Below are 18,615 nucleotides of genomic sequence, written 5' to 3' on the forward strand. Positions count from 1 at the left end.
CATTTCATTGGGGTGAGCAAAGCCGAAGCCAGTTGTATTGAGAAGTGAATTGAGAGGCTAGGATGTACGGACAGAGATTGTATACCATTTCTGAGAAGTCTGACTGAGAAAGCTGGAATCCTAGCTCCACCATACCAGTTTTGTGACCTGTGGCAAGTGAATCTATTTTCTTTGTGTTTAAAATGGCGATCGTGCCCTGGCAGGTTTGGCTCAGCAGTTGGTGTGTCAGCCTGCAGTCCAGAGAGACCCGGGTTCGGTTCCCGCTAAGGGCATGTGCCTCAGTTGCAGTTTGTCCCCGGCCCTGGTTGGGTCGTGCAGGTGGCGGCCACTTGATGTGTCCCTTTCACATCAATGTTTCTCTCTCTCTCTCTCCCTCTCTCTCCCTCCCACTCTATCTGAACAAAAAATAGAAAAATGTCCTCTAGTGAGGATAAAAAAATAAAATAAAATTACCTACCTTAATTCTGTGAGAATTAAAAGAGTTCATATGTGTAAAGTACTTTGTAAATTACCTCCGTATATTATACATGTGATAATCATTAGCTGTTATTATTAAGAGGGGGGAGAGATTATATATTAGCTAGAGGAAGAGTTGGGGCTTGAGTTGTTTGATGTTTGATTTGGGGAGGGAGGGTAAGACAGGTACTTGCAGTAATAAATTGAGGGAATAAAGCCAGGTTTAAATCTGAGACTTAAGACTGACTGGACTGATAGACAGACAAAATCTTTAGAACCTGCAGGCCTTCTAATTCTGGTTTGCTACTAACTCTTAGGGGCACAGTGACGTCACCTTCCATTCTTCTTATTATTTTTTTTAATCTTCACCTGAGGACATTTTTCCATATTTTGTTTAGATAGAGTGAGAGGGCAGGAGGGAGAGAGAGAAACATCGACGTGAAAGGGACACATCGAGTGGTTGCCACCCGCAAGACCCAACCAGGGCCGGGGACAAACTGTAACAAAGGTACGTGCCCTTAGCGGGTACCGAACCCGGGTCTCTCTGGACCACAGGCCGATGCTCTTAACTGCTGAGCCAAACCAGCCAGGGCCAATTCTAATTTCTAATAGGAAGAAATAACACTTCCTGTTTACCAATCTGCCAGAGTTATTGTACAAATAAAACTGATCATCTTGAGTGGTGTTTCTTATCCTTGGAGTTTTCGCTGAAATCTTCTGTAACTCCTGTCAACTCAGTTTATGAATTCATTCCTCTGGGTCCCCGTAAAAACCTTGCACATCCCTCCTGCAGGTTCCCATACAGACTTTGTACATATCTCTATTGTAGCATTTGTCACATATTAGTGACTTGATGTCTTCCACAAGTCTGTGACCTGCCATGCCTTCTTTATCTTTTTTTTTTATCCTCAGCCAAGGACATTTTTCCATTTTTTTGTTCAGATAGAGCGGGAGGGGGAGAGAGGAAGAAAGAGAGAGAGAGAGAGAGAGAAACATCTACATGAAAAGTACACATCGAGTGGCTGCCACCCACACGACCCAACCAGGGCCAGGGACAAACTTCAACCGAGGTACATGCCCTTAGGGGAAACCGACCCCGGGTCTCTCTGGACCGCAGGTTGATGCTTTCACCGCTGAGCCAAACCGGTCAGGGTGCCTTCTTTATCTTTTAAGTACCTGACATATTGTTTGCATATAGGAAATTGCCTGAGTAGATATGACTCATATTTGTGAAGTTCACAGTTTAGTTTCAAAAACTTGATAAACATTTTGATATAATTGTTACCTACTTATTGTTATTGTTACTTTTGCCTAATTACTTAATTCTTTAATGCCAAAAAGGTGAAGGGCCCTCTTTTGACTAAGCCTAATATCTAGTCAGGATGGACAGTATTGTTTGAGTAACTGTTTTTGTTTTAATCCATTATTAATCATTCTGAAGGCGTTATTTAGCATTTATTTTAAAGTGATTATCTTTGAAAAGAGGAAAAATTTGGTAGGTAAATGTCTGAAGCAAGACTAGTTAATTAGATAATGTATTAAATGCTTTCTAGCACTAACATTTCAAGTTGCTACTACAACCAACCTTTCCAGAAAAGAAGCTATACATGTTATTTTGTGGGTCACTGTGCAAGGTCCAGTGAAAACTTATATCACTCTTAGACCTAGTCTGAGCAAGTATTTCCTTACTGTCCTGTCCTCTAGTTTTTCCTGAAAAATACATGTCCTTTCAACCTATCAAAAATGTGTCTTTGTATGTATGTATATACTTTGTCTGTTAAGACAGTGGTAGTCATTGAGAGTCACGTGTGTAAATATTTGTAACGTGTATTCTCCTTTCTTTGTTGAAGCGCTCTCCCTCCTGTACTCCAGCTAGCAAAGGCAGACGTGTAAGAGACTACCGCCCTTTGTGTCAGTCCCGTGCCCTCCACCCTCCCTCTTACCTTCTTTGCCTGTGGTTGCACAACATGCTTACGTTTCTGTGGTGTATTATTACATTTATTGCATGCTTTGTGCTGCTGCTCCGGCTGTTGCTACCTGCTTTTCTGTATTTTCTTTCTTTTTTTTATTTTTTGGCTTTGGCCGCAAAGCTTTAGGAATGTTCATATCAATTTCTGTAACCAAACTTCTAAAATTATAGGGTGTCTTTTTTATTTTTATTGTGCAAAAGTGATTCTAAAGTGTGCTTTCTAAATTGATCACAAAATAAACGAGTTCTTAAATAAGAATCTGATAAAAGCAAGTATGTAGAACTTTCTTAGAAAGAAAATGATAATTCATATTATGCATATTTCAGAAATGATTTGGAACAAATTATAGATCTTATTGACTATAATTTTATGTAAATCAGTTCTGGAGAAATCTTTGATAGGTATTTTTATATGGTTCAAAGGAATATCCTTAAATATTTTATATTTAGATTTGGAGAAAATATTAAATTATTTATATCCTAAGATATAAACAATATTTGTACCATTATATAGATATAGATAGATAGGTAACAAATGATAAATGATAAATGTCTTCCTGTGCTGAGGCCAGCTCAGTGTTTGTCAATCTGAAATGGGCCAACCACTACCTCTATCCTGCAAGATTCTCAGATGCCCAGAGTGGGGAACCTATTTGTAGAAAGGTCTCAAACTTGTCTAAACCTGCCTCCACCCCAACACCAGTGTACAAGTATACATACTCCTCAGTGTAGAAGCAGTGGCTAGCTGGCATTGTTGGCTCTGATTTTCATATATGTGGAAAAAGAGTAACTTTAAAAAGGAGAGTCTGTGATAGATACAAGTTTTTTTATTTTTACCTGTCAGCTCCATGATTATTGGTATTGATTAACAACTTGAATCCAGAATTCTTAGACTTAGAACTATGTCTAGATCAGGGAAGTAGTAGGATGGCCTACGGTTTCCTGTATTCTTATCTTTCTGGTATGATGGAGAGTTGATTATCAGATAAACATGATTAGCCCTAACGTAGCACATATTTTCAAACTATTGTTTGATAATGAGTTAGCAGTTACGGATACTGCTTATCAGTGTCTGGTACCAGTGATATTGCTGGGAGAACTTCGAGTTCAACCGATAGCTCATTAGTTAATGACGTTTATGAAAAGATTGATGGATCAACTGATTTCTTGATTATTTTGATATATGTAGAGTTAAAACTTCTAGGTATTTGAATTTATCAAATTGATCTGAGTATATGTTAATTATATCACCTCTAGAAGACCAAAATGTTGTGCGCCCAATTATATTAGGTTTAAATCATCAGCCTGTGAATTAAACATATAACTATTCATTTTCAAATAAGGTTATAATTCAGAGAGGTTTTGTTTTTCTGATTAAATTTATTGTAGATAAAAGATCTACTTGTCTTTCAGACTTTTAGGGGCCTTGACCACCCAAATAATTTCTTTGAATCTTGAAATAAGGAAAAGAGGGAAATAGCTGTTAAAAGGTCCCTGCTACTTAGCCTTTACTTTTATTCTATGGGACAGTAATAACCCACACTTAACCAGAATCTATTGACTTAAAATTACTTTTCTTTTTTTTAATGCAGATGTGATAGGCTTGGTAATTTGTTTTCCAGGCTTTCTTCAATTTTTCCTCAGTTAAGTTTCTGACAGATAAAGTCAACCACTGAAACTGAAAAGAAGAAATGTCTGTGAGGAAGATGTTGGAGGAATTACCAGTTACTCAGTAGTAAATAGAAACATCTCAATAGAATAGTGAGGAACATCAGTCGTCCCTAGGAACATCAATATATTGCATAATGTAGGACACATATACATAGTTACCATTCCTAACAGTGGCCTTGAATCTAATTGTAGTATACAATTTTCTGTTATGTACCATGTTTTTAAACAAGCTAATATGTAATACTTCTATAAATTTAAAATTCTTTAAGTGACTGAAATATATGAGATATTTACTGTATTTTTATTTCCATTATGCTATAAAGCCTCACTTATAAGTTGAATACTTAGGTTCTTTGTAAATGGTTTTATTTAATTAAGCATAGTATAAGAAAGATTTATTATTAATATTAATGTACAAACACAAGTAGTTATGGAACAGTCCGTATTGTTTTCATTAATAGTGAGAAATACTGAGTGCCTCATTTTAGATTATTCCTTTAGGATTTGAAGCAGAGATTATAAATAGCCAATGTGGGGTTTAACTTCCTTTAATGTTTTCTTAGAACATTTGTAAATTCTCCAGAGTAGGTGTTCAAGTCAGTATATTGAAAATAACTTGGGAAGTTTTCTTAAAGAGAAACAAGTTACATTATTTGTAACTAGTAAGACTATACTTACTAGTTGTAACTTTTAGAAATTATGATTTGTTTTAATAAGATATTATATTTACTGTTGTCCAAATGATATAGTTAATATTTCTATAATACTAGTCTTTTAGCAAAAGCTTAATTGACAGAAATAATTATATCGCTAAAACTTTGAGGTTATAAAATATTTCTGAATACAAAAAAAGAAGATTATTTACCCCTTTGTTTCCAAAATACTTCTAGCTAAAAGATAAAATTTATAAATTTTTTTTTTTTTTTTTATCATCCTCACTGAGGACATTTTTCCATTTTTTTGTTCAGGTAGAGTGGGAGGGAGAGAGAGGAACAGAGAAAGAGAGAAACATCGATGTGAAAGGAACACATCGAGTGGTTGCCACCTGCACAACCAACCAGGGCCGGGGACAAACTGCAACCGAGGTACATGCCCTTAGCGGGAACCGAACCTGGGTCTCTCTGGACCGCAGGTCGACGCTCGAACCGCTGAGCCAAACCGACCAGGGCTATAAAAAAATTTTTTCCTGTTAACTTAGACTTCTGTGTTTACCAACATAAAACATGTTACATTTAAGCTATTTTTTAATCTTTATCAGATCCATATCAAACTTGATGTCTTTTATTTTAAAACCAGTTTTCTTATGAGAATGGTTTGCTATTTGTATTTATTCAAATCTGTAATTATTTTTGGATTAGAAAAGGCCCATTGCTACATAGTCAAGATAAGTAGTGTTAGTTGTTCTTATTTTTTATAAAAAGACCATATACTACGTAATTTGAGGAATTCTTACTTAGTAGTATTTTTTTTTTTTTTTTTTATCCTCACCCGAGGACATTTTTCCATTTTTTGTACAGATAGAGTGGGAGGGAGAGAGAGAAACATCGACGTGAAGGGACACATCGAGTGGCTGCCACCCGCACGACCAACCAGGGCCGGGGACAAACTGCAACCGAAGTACGTGCCCTTAGCGGGAACCGAACCCGGGTCTCTCCGGACCGCAGGCCGACGCTCTAACCGCTGAGCCAAACCGGCCAGGGCTACTTAGTAGTATTGGTCATCTAAAAATTAGATCTGATCTGAGTGAGAAAAAAATTTTTTTTTATTCCTCATACAAGGATATTTTTTTATTTATCATCAGATAGAGTAGGAGGGAGGGAGAGAAAGAGAGAAAAACATTAATGTGATAGAGCCACATCGACTGCTTGCCTATCATACCACCCGACCAGGGCCAGGGACAAACTGCAGCCGAGCTACATGTTCTTGACCGAAATTGAACCCGCAACTCATTGGTCCGTGGGCCAACACTCTAACAACAGAGCCAAACTGGCCAGGGCTAAGTGAGAAAATTTTTACACCTCACTGCACTACTCTAAAAATACATATTGTAGATTATTCATTAGAGAAATCCTAATAGATTCAGGAAACATTATGGTCTTTTTATAAGGATAGTATTGGATAGTATAAGTATATAAGGATAGTATTTTTATAATGGATAGTATTGCTGATATTCAGTTTTTCTGCTTTTTCTTTCAAACGTAAAGCAGTAAGTAAAAATACATTGGAGTATGGTAGATGTTTCAAATGTTAACTTATCAGAATAACTACTTAAAGTATGTTTAATTAGAAAAAATAGTTAACCAAAAAATATAAAAAATATATTTATATAAAGATATTTATTTTTCTCAATAGATTACAACTTAGAAATACTGAGTGAATTGTTTATATTATTCAGTTAGGATTTGTTTTCAAGATCTTTCCTTGGATAATATCAAAATATACCATTTAATTAATAATAGCTTTTTATTGCTTTTTACTATTATCCCTCTTTTTAATCATCCTTTAAACCCAATTATTGAATTAAAATATCTCTGCTATTGATGTATATCATATTTACTAGCTTTTCCTGCATTATTAATTCGTCATTGCTTACATTTAATGCTTACATTAATTGCTTACATTCATATTTTTTGTAATAAAGAATTTTTTAATTTCCATGGTTTAACCTTATTAATGATTATATTTGTTTTGAAGGTAAAAATAAGTAATGTGATATTAATTGCTTGGCTGCGAAATTATATCTGAATCTTTGGCAACTAATTATTAAAATTAACTTTAGGCTATCTGTAAATCCGGACATATAGTCTTTGAGTATTATGAAAGTTTAGTAAAATTACTTTCTTTTTGGTGGATAGAATCAGCATTAATTAGAAATGTACTGGTAAACATTTAATTATAGATAAAATTAACAGTGTCTGGAAAATCACAGTCCTCTTGGTGATAATTAACACTTTGATAAAGAAAATATGTAAGTAGTATTGTATTTTTCTTATTCTTACAGTTAAACCTCTTTTGAGATATTATCATGATAGTTATCCCGAAAGGAAAAGAAATATTAGAATTTATTAATCCGATTAGCTATTCGCTTCTAGTAGAATCTTTTAAAAAGAAAATTTATTTTAAAGTTTGATATTTAAAACTTTTTTTGCTACGAGTTTATTCGTCTTTTACCAAATTTTATTCCTTATGTTTGTAAGGAACATGCTTTTGGAAAATAAAGGGGTAGTTTTTCAACTTCACTTATATGTTCATGTTTTGTTTTGTTTTTTAATCAGAGTATCATTGTACATGGCATAGTTTAACTTTTCAGTATGTTCAATTCCATCTCAAAATATTATTGCTATGTTTTATTTATTTTGAATTTTTTAATATACAAAACTAACTTGATTTTGTTTATTTTTAGTGTAAGAGCATATAGCTCCATAAAGATAGTATGGTAATTGTCATTGTTCTATTTTAGTGATTTTCAACCTTTTTCATCTCATGGCACACATAAACTAATTATTGAAATTCTGCGACACACAAAAATTTGTATTTGTTGCTGGTTTGACAGAAATAATAGGTATCATTTTGATTTATTCACACTGGGCAGCTATTATTGTGTTGGCTATTGTCATTTTTAAAAATTTGACAGTCTAAAAGGTCAGAGCCCTAACTAAAGAGTTGGGTATAGCATATTCTAGAAATTCTTGCAGCACAGCAGTGCCACAGCACACTGGTTGGAAATCGCCGTTCTATCTTATTACAGTTTGGTATCCTTAAATTTAAATGTTTTTTTACTTCTGAGTAACCAGTTTTTACTTCGTTCCGCTAAGAAATTTATTTTAATTGTTTTTTTTTATTGTCTTATTTTCATTGGTGAGTAAAAACTTGTTAGGAGAAAAAAGACTTTCATAAATGACAGTAATTCTTCAGAGGGTCCAAGAGATATGTGTTAAAAGCCTAAAGAGGTAGTTAAGAGTTACTAATTTGTATAATTACAGATTAAACTGTATCTGTGTATTTTTTCTTTGCCCAGTATTACATTGTCATAATGTCACATTTTCAAAGGGTCATGAAACATTCTGAGTTTAACAATCAATTATCGGTTAGGGAAATGGGCTGATTTTAGGTGATGATTTTTGTGATGTAAACCTCCCATTAGATAACATGCCAGCTAAATGTCTTAAGGCACTGTATTCTGATTTTAGCACAAGAAAGTATGTAAAAAGTATGCTCTCTTCCTGTCACTATGTGCTCAAGTGACTCAGAGAGCAGACCTGCTTCACAATCTCAGCCAGGATTATTGGAAGCAGCCAGCGCTTGCCTTTCTCATTTCTGAAGAGTGTTTTCAAGTAATTGAACCCAGAGGTACAAAGCCACTATATTAACTGTTCAGTCCTGTTCACAGCATAGGAACATCTTTTTGTCTTGCAGTCAAGGTATGGGCTAAAGGCTTTTGTGTGGCCAGTCAAAAACATACATTTTCTTAAGGTGACCTAGTTTTTTGCACATAAAAAAATCTATTTTCATACCTCTGTAAAACTTTATAAGTCTATTTTAAGTTATTAGTGTAAAATGTATCAATGCTACTTAATCAATTTCATTTTAATTTAACCTCCTTCCCCATGGACTCTTCTTTAACTTACAATTTATGTAATCTTATGGAAACTGAAGAGATTTTTAGAAAGTAGATGACATTTCTGCCTTCAGATGGATAATTTAAACTGATATCCTTCTCTGTGACTGTCCCTGAGTAAAATTGTGAACTGGGTAAAATTTGTCGAGTCCTATTTTTTTTTTCTTTCATTCTTCTATTCCTTGTCAACATTTGTTTTCAGAAAAGGAAATAATACAACTCAGCTTCCATGGTCACTAAATTGCTGTGAGTACCTCCACCGTAGAGATGCATCTGGTCCAACAGGAAGAGTACTGCATTTGTACACAAGAGATGGAATTCAGCCCTGGCTGTCCCATTCCATAGGGAATACTAGTTTTATGAAATTAGCCACATTGCACACATAGAACTGATACACAGCTGGTGTGCTGTGTAGTTCAGTAGGTCTTGTTATTAAAATACTGAAATACTTTCCTAGCTGTTGGTTAATAGCTGCTGCTCCATGTCCCCTAGAGGTCCTCACTAAGACCCTTCTTTCTCCCCACTTCTCCTAACTTCAATAACTGCAGGTTTCAGGCCTAGTTGGTGACCATGTTAATCAGCCCCACCAAAGTCATGCCTTGTGGATTGCCAGAATACCTGCCCATGCCCACACCCCGGGAGGCCATAGGTGGGCACCAGCAGAGGGCTACTGCAGTGTTTGCCAGCCCACTAGCCAGTCCCTAAAATAGTAACTATGATAATAAGAAAGAAAAAAATATATATACATATATAATTTAAAGTACATATTTAAAATGCTTAAGCTGATGCTCTTCTCATTGTTTTGTAGCTTCTGATCTACGTAAGCATTGTTCTTGCTGTACAACATGTTTGAAACAAATTCTCTAACCTTCTTTCCAAATTGCCTTCATTTTAAAAACCCAGTCCTAGTAATTTTGAAAATTGCCAAACTGAATATCATCTGCTTAATAAGATTTTTTATGCTAAATTTTAACCCAGAGCATTTTCAGTTTCTAAAACTATTTGGTTAAAAGTGTAAAGCTGAATATAAGTGCTGGTATTTCTACTGCTGCAAAATAAAAAGGGGGGACTTACTGTAATGACAAGCACAAAGCTAATAGGCGTTTCTTTTACTTTTAACTAATGCCTGGTAGAGGACCAGATTTCACTCTTATCAAGGACAAAATGATCTCTAATCTTCAGTACATATCTCTATTAAGTGTATGTATTTATTTCACATGCATGATTTATGTTGTAAAATACAAAAGTTTCATGTGAAATATAAGTAAAGAACATACAGTAGAGATCAGGGCTTAAAGAGGTCAACAGTGAAAATTAGAGCATTTTGTTAACTATCATCTTAAACTTGCTTTTCTTTAAAGCTAGTGGTTATGCTTTTGTATGATGACACATCTCTAATGCGAATATTCAAACTAAAGTTTGTTCTCCTCCTTTCTCAAGAAATGTTGTGATCATGCCTTACGGAAATGCTAAGAGCTGCACTTTGTTGAAAGTGATTTCTTGGGTTTTGTTTTTCCTGACTTATTTTCCTAGACTGATCCTGTTGAGAACACATATGTACGGAATCCGAACGTCAAGTTTTACATCCAGTCAAGGTCCACATCTCCTTCCACATCTAGTGAAGCTGAGCCAGTTAAGGTGCCTCATTGGAGCAGTATTGCTCCCCAACTTTTCACTTGTGTCAGGAAAGAGGGAATTGCAAAAACAAGTGAAATCTGACTCTTCTTTTAACCAAATATATTGTGTAATAAGTCACAGTATATTGGAGATCATTAAATTTGACTGATAATGTAGATAGGAGTATAAAACTTAAGTAGAAAATTGTCCCCTAAAGTGAAACTTGAAATAGAAAATTTGTTTAATCATGAAGGTAGTCTTTATTTTAAGTAGAGAACTATGTAGAACAGAGTTATGTAAATTTGGAATTATAAGATACAAACTGCAGGCACGTGACAGTGTCGGGTGCCATTCTCACATTTTATTCTAATCAGTCTAATAAGACCTGACATAACTGCTACTTCATAAATAGAGCTTAAAATTAAAATTGCCACTGCTGGCAATTTTAGAGTGTATTCTAACTGCTTAATTAGTAATAGGCATTCAACTAAATCATTCCTGTTAATAGTGCAAAAATGGTTGTATTTGCAGTCAGTGCTTTTAAACAGCCGGTTGGCCAATTTTCTCAAGTCAAAAGGCTGCATTATACCTCCGTCCTGCTCCAGATGTAGTTCTGGTTCTTCACTCAGCATCATGGTGCTGACACAGCTCCTGTGCGTCCCACTCTATCTCCAGGGCTGTGTCCAGCATCCCATAGAAAGCTGGCTGAAATGAAGTGTGAGTTATACTCAGATTCCAAATTGGTTTTTTCCCAACCCTGTGATAGACTTCCTCAGACTGGTTGATTAGATCCTCAGCTCTTTTGTTTTGTTTCAATATTTTAACTTCATACATTCTTATTGTTATGTTGAAGTATTTCTATCACATAGAAAATAATAATAAACACCCATGTAACCACCATACACAGATTTAACAAATAAGAACATCTTTTTTTTTTTCAAATTTGTATTCAAAGAAAGAAAATAGTCCAGACAACTGCATTGAAGCACCTTTCCCAGTATCATTCCCCCATCTCTTTTCCCAGGCATATCTAAGTACCCTGAAATTGAATTGTATCCGCTCTTCCTTGGTTTTACATGTTTATTTCATTTGTATTCGTGAACAATATATAGTGTTTGTTGTGTATATGAAATTTTACACATAGTTTCTGTATCTTTTTGCAACCTTTTTTATTCAACATGCTTTTGAGGTTTACTTAAGACAGATGTCTATTTCATTCATTCATTAGAACTACTGCGTAATATTTTATTGTATAAATATACCACAGTTATTTATCCATTCTCCTATTGTTGGATATGTAGGTTGTTTCCAATTTGTATCACCACAGTCAGTGCTGAAGTGAACATCCTAATGGCTGTCTGCTTTTGCAATGTGTGGTTTGTTTAGCATATATACCTGAACGTGGAATTGCTGGGCTGTGTGCTGTGTGCATTTTCAACTTTGACTAGGTCTTGCCAGATTATTTTCCACAGTGGTTTCACTCTCACCAGCAGTGTGTGAGAATTTCCCATTTTCCCACATCCTCGCCAATCCTTGGTACTGTCAAATGTTAACTTTTGCCAATTTGATGGATATGGAGTGACATTTTTGTTTTAATTTTCATATTCTGCTTTCCAGTGTTATTGAGCATCTTTTTATATGTTTATTGGCCATTGGTGATTTGCCTGTTCATGTCCTGCATTGCAGATATTTTCTTCTAGTCTGTGGCTTATTTTTAAATGTTATTTGTGATATCTTTTTGTCTTGCAACAGTTTTTACCTTAAAGTAGCCATATTTATCAACCATTTTCTTTATGGCCTTTGCTTTTTTATGTCTTTTAAAAACGTTTCTTCCCTTCGCAGCAATTACAAAGATTTTCTTCCATATTTTCTTCTAAAAGTTAAAAAAAAATCTTAAATGTTTAGGACTTTAATCAAACTGAAATTTATTATTATGTATTATGGGAAATGAAGTTCTAATCTATTTTTCTCATATGAACAACCAACTCTCCTATATTTCCCCCATTGACTTGTAAAACTTATCTCTGCTTTATTTAAATGGGTCTGTTTGGGGGTTCACTATTCTCTTCCATTGTTCTTTTTGTTCGTTCCTGCACCAATATCACATTGTCTTAACTACTATAGCCCTAAAATAATTCCCGATACTTGTTATGGTCAGCCACACCTACTCCCACACACCTTAGTCTTCTTCCTTTTCTTTTTGATCCTTTAGTTTTACATATGACATTTAGGATCAACTTGTCAGATGCCAGGTGGGGCTTTTGATTGAATTTGAATTTATAGCTTTATCTGAGGAGAATTGACATCTTCATGGTATTGGGTCTTTCCATCTATGAACTTGGTATACATATTTAGATATTTTTTTCAGTAAGTTATATTATTCCTTCATGAGTGTATTCCATGTTGGTTGTTAGGTTTGTTCCTAGGTACCTTCTACCCTTTGCTGCTGTGGTGAATGTGATCTTTTCTAAAATAAATTTCTTATTTAGATATTGCTGGTCTTTATAAACTCTGTTAATCTTGTATCCAGCACCCTTGCTTCATTCCTTTTAATTCTAAAAACTTCTCTTGGACTTTTTATGTAAAGTCTAATGACAGTTTTTTTTTTCATATGAATTGGTTTTTATTAATTTTTATAAAGGTTTTCAGTGTTCTTTTTCATATTTATCTTTTTAAATGTTAAATTATAAATTGGATTCGAAGCTTTTTCAAGCTATTTAAATGTAAGTTAGAACAAAATTCACAATTAGGTAGAAAACTCTGAGAAACTCAACTGAATATTATTTTAAGGCTATAATATATATAAAATATTCTGATTTTGTAGGTTATACACTAGCAAAAGCAAAGAGAGTCCATCCATTTTTCTCAATATTTTGTAATGTTCTATATCTTTATACAAAGCTAGCTTTTTCCTCTCATTTCCTTGCTTAGCATCCTAATAGGAAGTCATTCTTCACGTCTAATAGGAAGTCATTTTTACACTTTGCTAATCAAGCGATCTCTCTTTTTTTTCCCACACTAACATTCAGTTTAATTACTGATTTCTTTTATTCAAAGAAATATTTTACAATAATTCCCCATTAAATAAAGATATGGCTTGTAACTAAATATGTGTATAAATTCTGGATCTCAAAATAATAATCTAATTTCCTTCTTTGGAAATTAATTTCTGCACAAAAATTCCACTAATCAATCAATCAATATATATACATATACAAAAATCTACAGAATTGTGTTCCATTTATGTGATATACATTCTGTATATAGAAATCAAAAAGTTAAAAGAATTGTCTAAATATTTTGGTTATAAATCTTGCTAAAAACTTTCAGAGGCCTTTTAGAATTAATGTGGCATTTTCCGATGAACTTGAAAATTAATATCCTCATTTTTATGTAGGCTACATGCTATGAGATTTTTTTGTTCTTCTGTGGATTCTCTTTTCCAAATTTTTTATTTTTATATTTCCAGACTGAAGTATATTTTACTAATGGAACAAATATGTCACTTGTAAATGTTGCAGACAGAAATTTAAATTATCAACATTGAGAATTTTAGCTTCATTGAGATATATTTTGCTTTATTGATGTTTTCTTTGGCTTTATTTACCTTGATTTATTTCTAGTAATGTTAGAAATGGATAGAGTTTTTCATAACATTTATTTCTTGTCTGCCCCTGGATTCAGAATGTAGACAGTACTCCACTTCCAGTTCACACACCAACCTTAAGGAAAAAGCCATGCCCTGGTTCAACTGGCTTTCCACCTAAGGTAATCTAGTTACAGCATGGTGTGTTCTGAAACAAAAATGAGAATGGATTTCTTCTGCATTTTATATTTCCTGTGAATTTTTTGCTATTGGTTTCTTTAAAATTATAAACATGAAAGTTTGGAAAGAAAATAAATTCTGTATGAATGGAAATAATCACCACGGAGAAAGGTAGGAGGAAAATCCAAAGTTTGTTTTGTTTTTCTTTCGTCTTCTTAAGTTCAGTGTTTTGAAGTCTGTTAGAGTGAGGAGTCGTGCTTGGAGGATATATTGTAAGAAGGGTATTAAGTTGAGGCCACTTGTGGAAGAATCTGAGAATGAGATTAATAAACCACCGAAAAAGAGAGACATTTAGTAAAAAAAATTCAGGCAAATTTTCATCTTTTCATTCTGTTGAATGTGACTATGACTGAAGAATTGTATATAGTAGAACATGAAGATTTATTTGCTTATCTCAAGCTCCTACAAAGAAATTCTGGAAATTGGAAAACTCAAATGATTGAAAAATAGCACTAGAAAATTTATTCTTGGTGGTTCCTTAAAGAGCAGAAAATGAAGAGTAAAAATTAGTATACAGGAGAAATGTTAAGCAAAATTTTATATGCTGTTAACAAATTAGATAACTGTATTTTAGTAATTGGCATGGAAGCCCCTAGTCTTGACTGAACTATGTCTTGGAAATTATTGGTTCTTTTTAGGATCGTTTTCTAGCTGTTTTTATATTATGAAACTTTAAGAGATGGCAGAGTCAGACAGAAATGTATTTACTCTGAGTTTGAGTTCCTTCATCAGTATAAGGAAGTAACACCTATCTTTCTGGGCATTGTGTCCATCACATGAGGTGATACATGTGTCTGCACTTTGCTTGGTGCTGTGTCTGCACAGGAGCAATGACAGAGTTAGCATAAAGATCATCTGTCCTATTTAGAACGGAGTCGAATCCCAGTGCTACTTTGAAACTGACCAAGGGTCCTGAGGAACTTCTAGAATAGAGTGGTTTGAGGTTGGACCAGAGCCCATGACTGCTCTAAATTTGGTAGTCTCACTTCATTCCAACACCCCAGTTCTCTGATAGACCATTCTGTATAAAATGATTTCTTGGTTTTTAAAAAAATTTCTTTTGTAGCATCTAATTCGCATATCCCAGTTGAGAAAAGTAGAACTTATTTTTAACTTAAAGCTTTGAATATTCTCTTCAGTTTTTTTGTTCATATGAGAAGTTAGTCTCAACTGAAATAAATACTACTTCATAACCGTTTTTCATCAGTAGTCACATATTATTGGAATATAGAATAAAGTTCTTACCAGCTTAACTCAATCACACATATAAAAGAGAAATAATTAGCCAAATTTGCTTTCAGAAATCAATGTTTTGAATGCTTACTGTGTACCGGCACTGTTCAAAAGGTTTTGTTATTTATTAATGCTCCCTTAACCACCCCATGGAGTAGATACTGTTATTAATCCTTTTTTATAGAATGAGAAAAGTGAGACACCGAGGAGTTAAGTAATTTGCTCCTCAGTTCACAGAGCAAGTGGAAGAAAGGTGGTTATAATGCATTTATTATTAAAACATGCTGAGACTTAATTTGGAGAGGGAAGGAGTATTCTGAAGAACTGAACTCTACATTGGCTTACCATCACATAGCTCAGGCAAGACTTTAAGAATTTTAATTTCTGGGTTTCCAGTAAGAAATTTCAGGCTGCCATCTATCTCTAGAATAATGTGTGTGTGTGTGTTTATCTGTTCAAGTATAAATACTGCTTGTTTCCCTGGGAGGAAGCAGACTTTTCAAGCATATGATTTGCTCTTGGTCCCAGAAAATCAAATGCATAATTTACAGTAAAGCAATAATTTTAAGTTACTCTTTGTTCTTCCTAAGGAGGTATGAAAGCATATTAAATTTCTTTGTTTCTGTTGGTATAAATATGTAAGATTTTACATAATTCTGCTAAAGAATTGTTTGAAGAATTGATAAAAATCCTGAAATCAAAAATGTTGAGCCCAAAAAAGCTAGTTTATTTTGCAATTTTTCTAGTGTCAATTCAAGAGCATTTGATTACCACAGCCTCTAATTTTAGCATAATCCAGCGCCTAATGAAATATTTAGAGAGCATAGATTCTAGAATTATGTGGTGAGAAAGGAAAAGTTTTCATTCTACTCTTATGTAGAAACATTCTAGTAGCTGGTATGGGGCACAGAGATTCACAATATGAAAATCATTTAAGTAATCAGTGTGTATGTTTTTATCTATTTGTTTTGCAGCGCAAGACTCACCAGTTTTTTGTCAAATCTTTTACTACTCCTACCAAGTGTCATCAGTGTACCTCTCTGCTGGTGGGTTTGATGAGACAGGGCTGTTCCTGCGAAGGTAAGAACGGAATGGTAGGGATGTGTCTTCAGAGCCCTGAGATTGACTACCCGAACTATCATCAAATAGCTTTATTCTTTGTATTAGCTATGTAAATATTTGTTTCACATAATCATTTGCTTTTCTTTAGATAACAGGAATAGAGACAATAAAATGAGCACCTTGCTAAAAAGTCTGTTGATTATTAGAGAAACCAAACAGATAGTCCCCAGAAACTTTTGTCAGGGGAGATATATTTAAATATTTTATTCATCTTTTTTATTATTCAGATGATTTTGTGGATTTGAAAAACCTTTAACATGTGGCAAAAGACATGCAAGTTATCCTTGAATCTATTCATTTAATTTTAACCTTGTTTATTTTACCAGAGAAATCGTTATTGGAAAGTAGTGCAGAATCTTTTCAGAAATATTAAATGTCTTCCCCCTACCTCAAAAGATATTTTATTTCTAGTATTAATAGAGGTTTTTCCTACCATTCATTGATTCATCCATCATCACATTTATGGAATGGCCGCTCTGTACTTCTCAGCACTGGGGATACAGTGGAGGGTGTGGCAGGGGGCGTCGGAGCCTGCCCTCATGGAGTACACATTCTGAGAGAGGAGAGAGCAGAGGTCATTTGAAAAGAATACTAAGGCCCTGGCTGGTTTGGCTCAGCGGTTAGAGCGTTGGCCTGCGGTCCAGAGAGACCCGGGTTCGGTTCCCGCTAAGGGCACGTACCTCGGTTGCAGTTTGTCCCCGGCCCTGGTTGGGTCATACGGGTGGCAGCCACTCATTGTGTCCCTTTCACGTCGATGTTTCTCTCTCTCTCTTCCTCCCAGTCTATCTGAACAAAAAATGGAAAAATGTCCTCGGGTGAGGACAGAAAAGAAAATCACATGAGACTTATAACAGTTCCTCATATAATTTACAACTATATCTTATGAAAAAGATGAGGAAATAGTTTCTGATTCAAATGCTGATATAAATTTTCTTTTCTCGCTGTTAGGGTTGGAAGGGACCTTGAAGGGAAGGTCGTCAATCTCCAGCAGATGTGTGCTTATAGTTAGCCTAAAGTTGAATACTTAAGATGAGAGGAAATTAGCAGCATCCAAGGCGATGTATTCTCTGTTTGGTTAGTTCTCCCAACCAAAGTGGCAAATCTCAATTGCATTATCTTAACTAGTTTGTTAGATGCATGGGTTAAAAGCCAAAGAAAATGGTCAGGTTGGAAAGTTGAGATCTGAGAGTTTTGAGTGAATGAAGTGCTGAATAGGACTGACATTATCTAGGAGGTACAGGTAGAGGGGAAGAGAACAAGTGTGAGGACAGAGCCTTGGGAAGCATAGCTGAGGGCAGGGAACAGGTAAAGGTAAAGTGATCAGAGAAGGAATAAACTGTATAATTGACCAGAAAGGTGTTTCTGAAGCCAAAGAAGAAGAGAATTTGTAGTTTTTAAGCCTTGCCTCATTTTGGAACATAACCAATATAGTTGCCCCTTGAACAACACAGGGGTTAGGGGCGCCAACCCCCTGCACAGTTAAGTATAACTTAACTACTAAGAGCCTACTGTTGATCAGAAGCCTTACTGATAAACAGCCTATTAACATGTATTTTGTATGTTATATGTATTCCATACTATACTATGTATTACATACTGTATTCTTAAAATAAACTAAGCTAGAGAAAACAAAATGCTATTAAGAAAATCATGAGGACAAGAAAATACATTTACAGTATTTATTGAAAAAAATCTGCATCTAAGTGGACCCAAGCAGTTCAAACCCATTTTGTTCAAGGGTCCACTGTACTTATTAGTGTCATCTTAAAATATACTTATCAAGCCCTGGCCGGTTTGGTTCAGCGGTTAGAGCGTTGACCTGCGGTCCAGAGAGACCCGGGTTTGGTTCCCGCTAAGGGCACGTACCTCGGTTGCAGTTTGTCCCCGGCCCTGGTCGGTCGAGCGAGTGGCAGCCACTCGATGTGTTCCTTTCACGTCGATGTTTCTCTCTCTCTCTCTCTGTTCCTCTCTCTCCCTCCCACTCTACCTGAACAAAAAATGGAAAAATGTCCTCGGGTGAGGATAAAAAAAAAAGAAAAAAATGCTTATCAAAAAGAAACCTACTTGGCTTTATGTTCCTTATCATTTTCTATGCATCAGAAT

At 34.8% G+C, this 18,615-nt stretch overlaps 1 protein-coding gene across 6 annotated transcripts in view; it reads left to right on the forward strand.

Annotated features, from left to right (window-relative positions):
- The window catches only part of CDC42BPA (CDC42 binding protein kinase alpha), a 222,747-nt gene that overhangs the window by 168,906 nt on the left and 35,226 nt on the right, over positions 1-18,615 (forward strand). For 3 of the 6 annotated variants that reach the window (XM_036277347.1, XM_036277348.1, XM_036277346.1), the window contains 2 exons: positions 14,016-14,099; positions 16,365-16,470. In XM_036277347.1, the coding sequence (XP_036133240.1) occupies positions 14,016-14,099; positions 16,365-16,470 (190 nt within the window). Of the gene's footprint in view, positions 1-2,306; positions 2,346-10,247; positions 10,353-14,015; positions 14,100-16,364; positions 16,471-18,615 lie in introns of all 6 variants that reach the window. The other 3 variants (XM_036277345.1, XM_036277349.1, XM_036277351.1) reach the window with 2 other exon arrangements.

Source organism: Molossus molossus, unplaced genomic scaffold (genome assembly GCF_014108415.1).
Source record: "Molossus molossus isolate mMolMol1 unplaced genomic scaffold, mMolMol1.p scaffold_m16_p_23, whole genome shotgun sequence".
In the NCBI taxonomy this organism is placed as follows: Eukaryota; Metazoa; Chordata; class Mammalia; order Chiroptera; family Molossidae; genus Molossus; species Molossus molossus.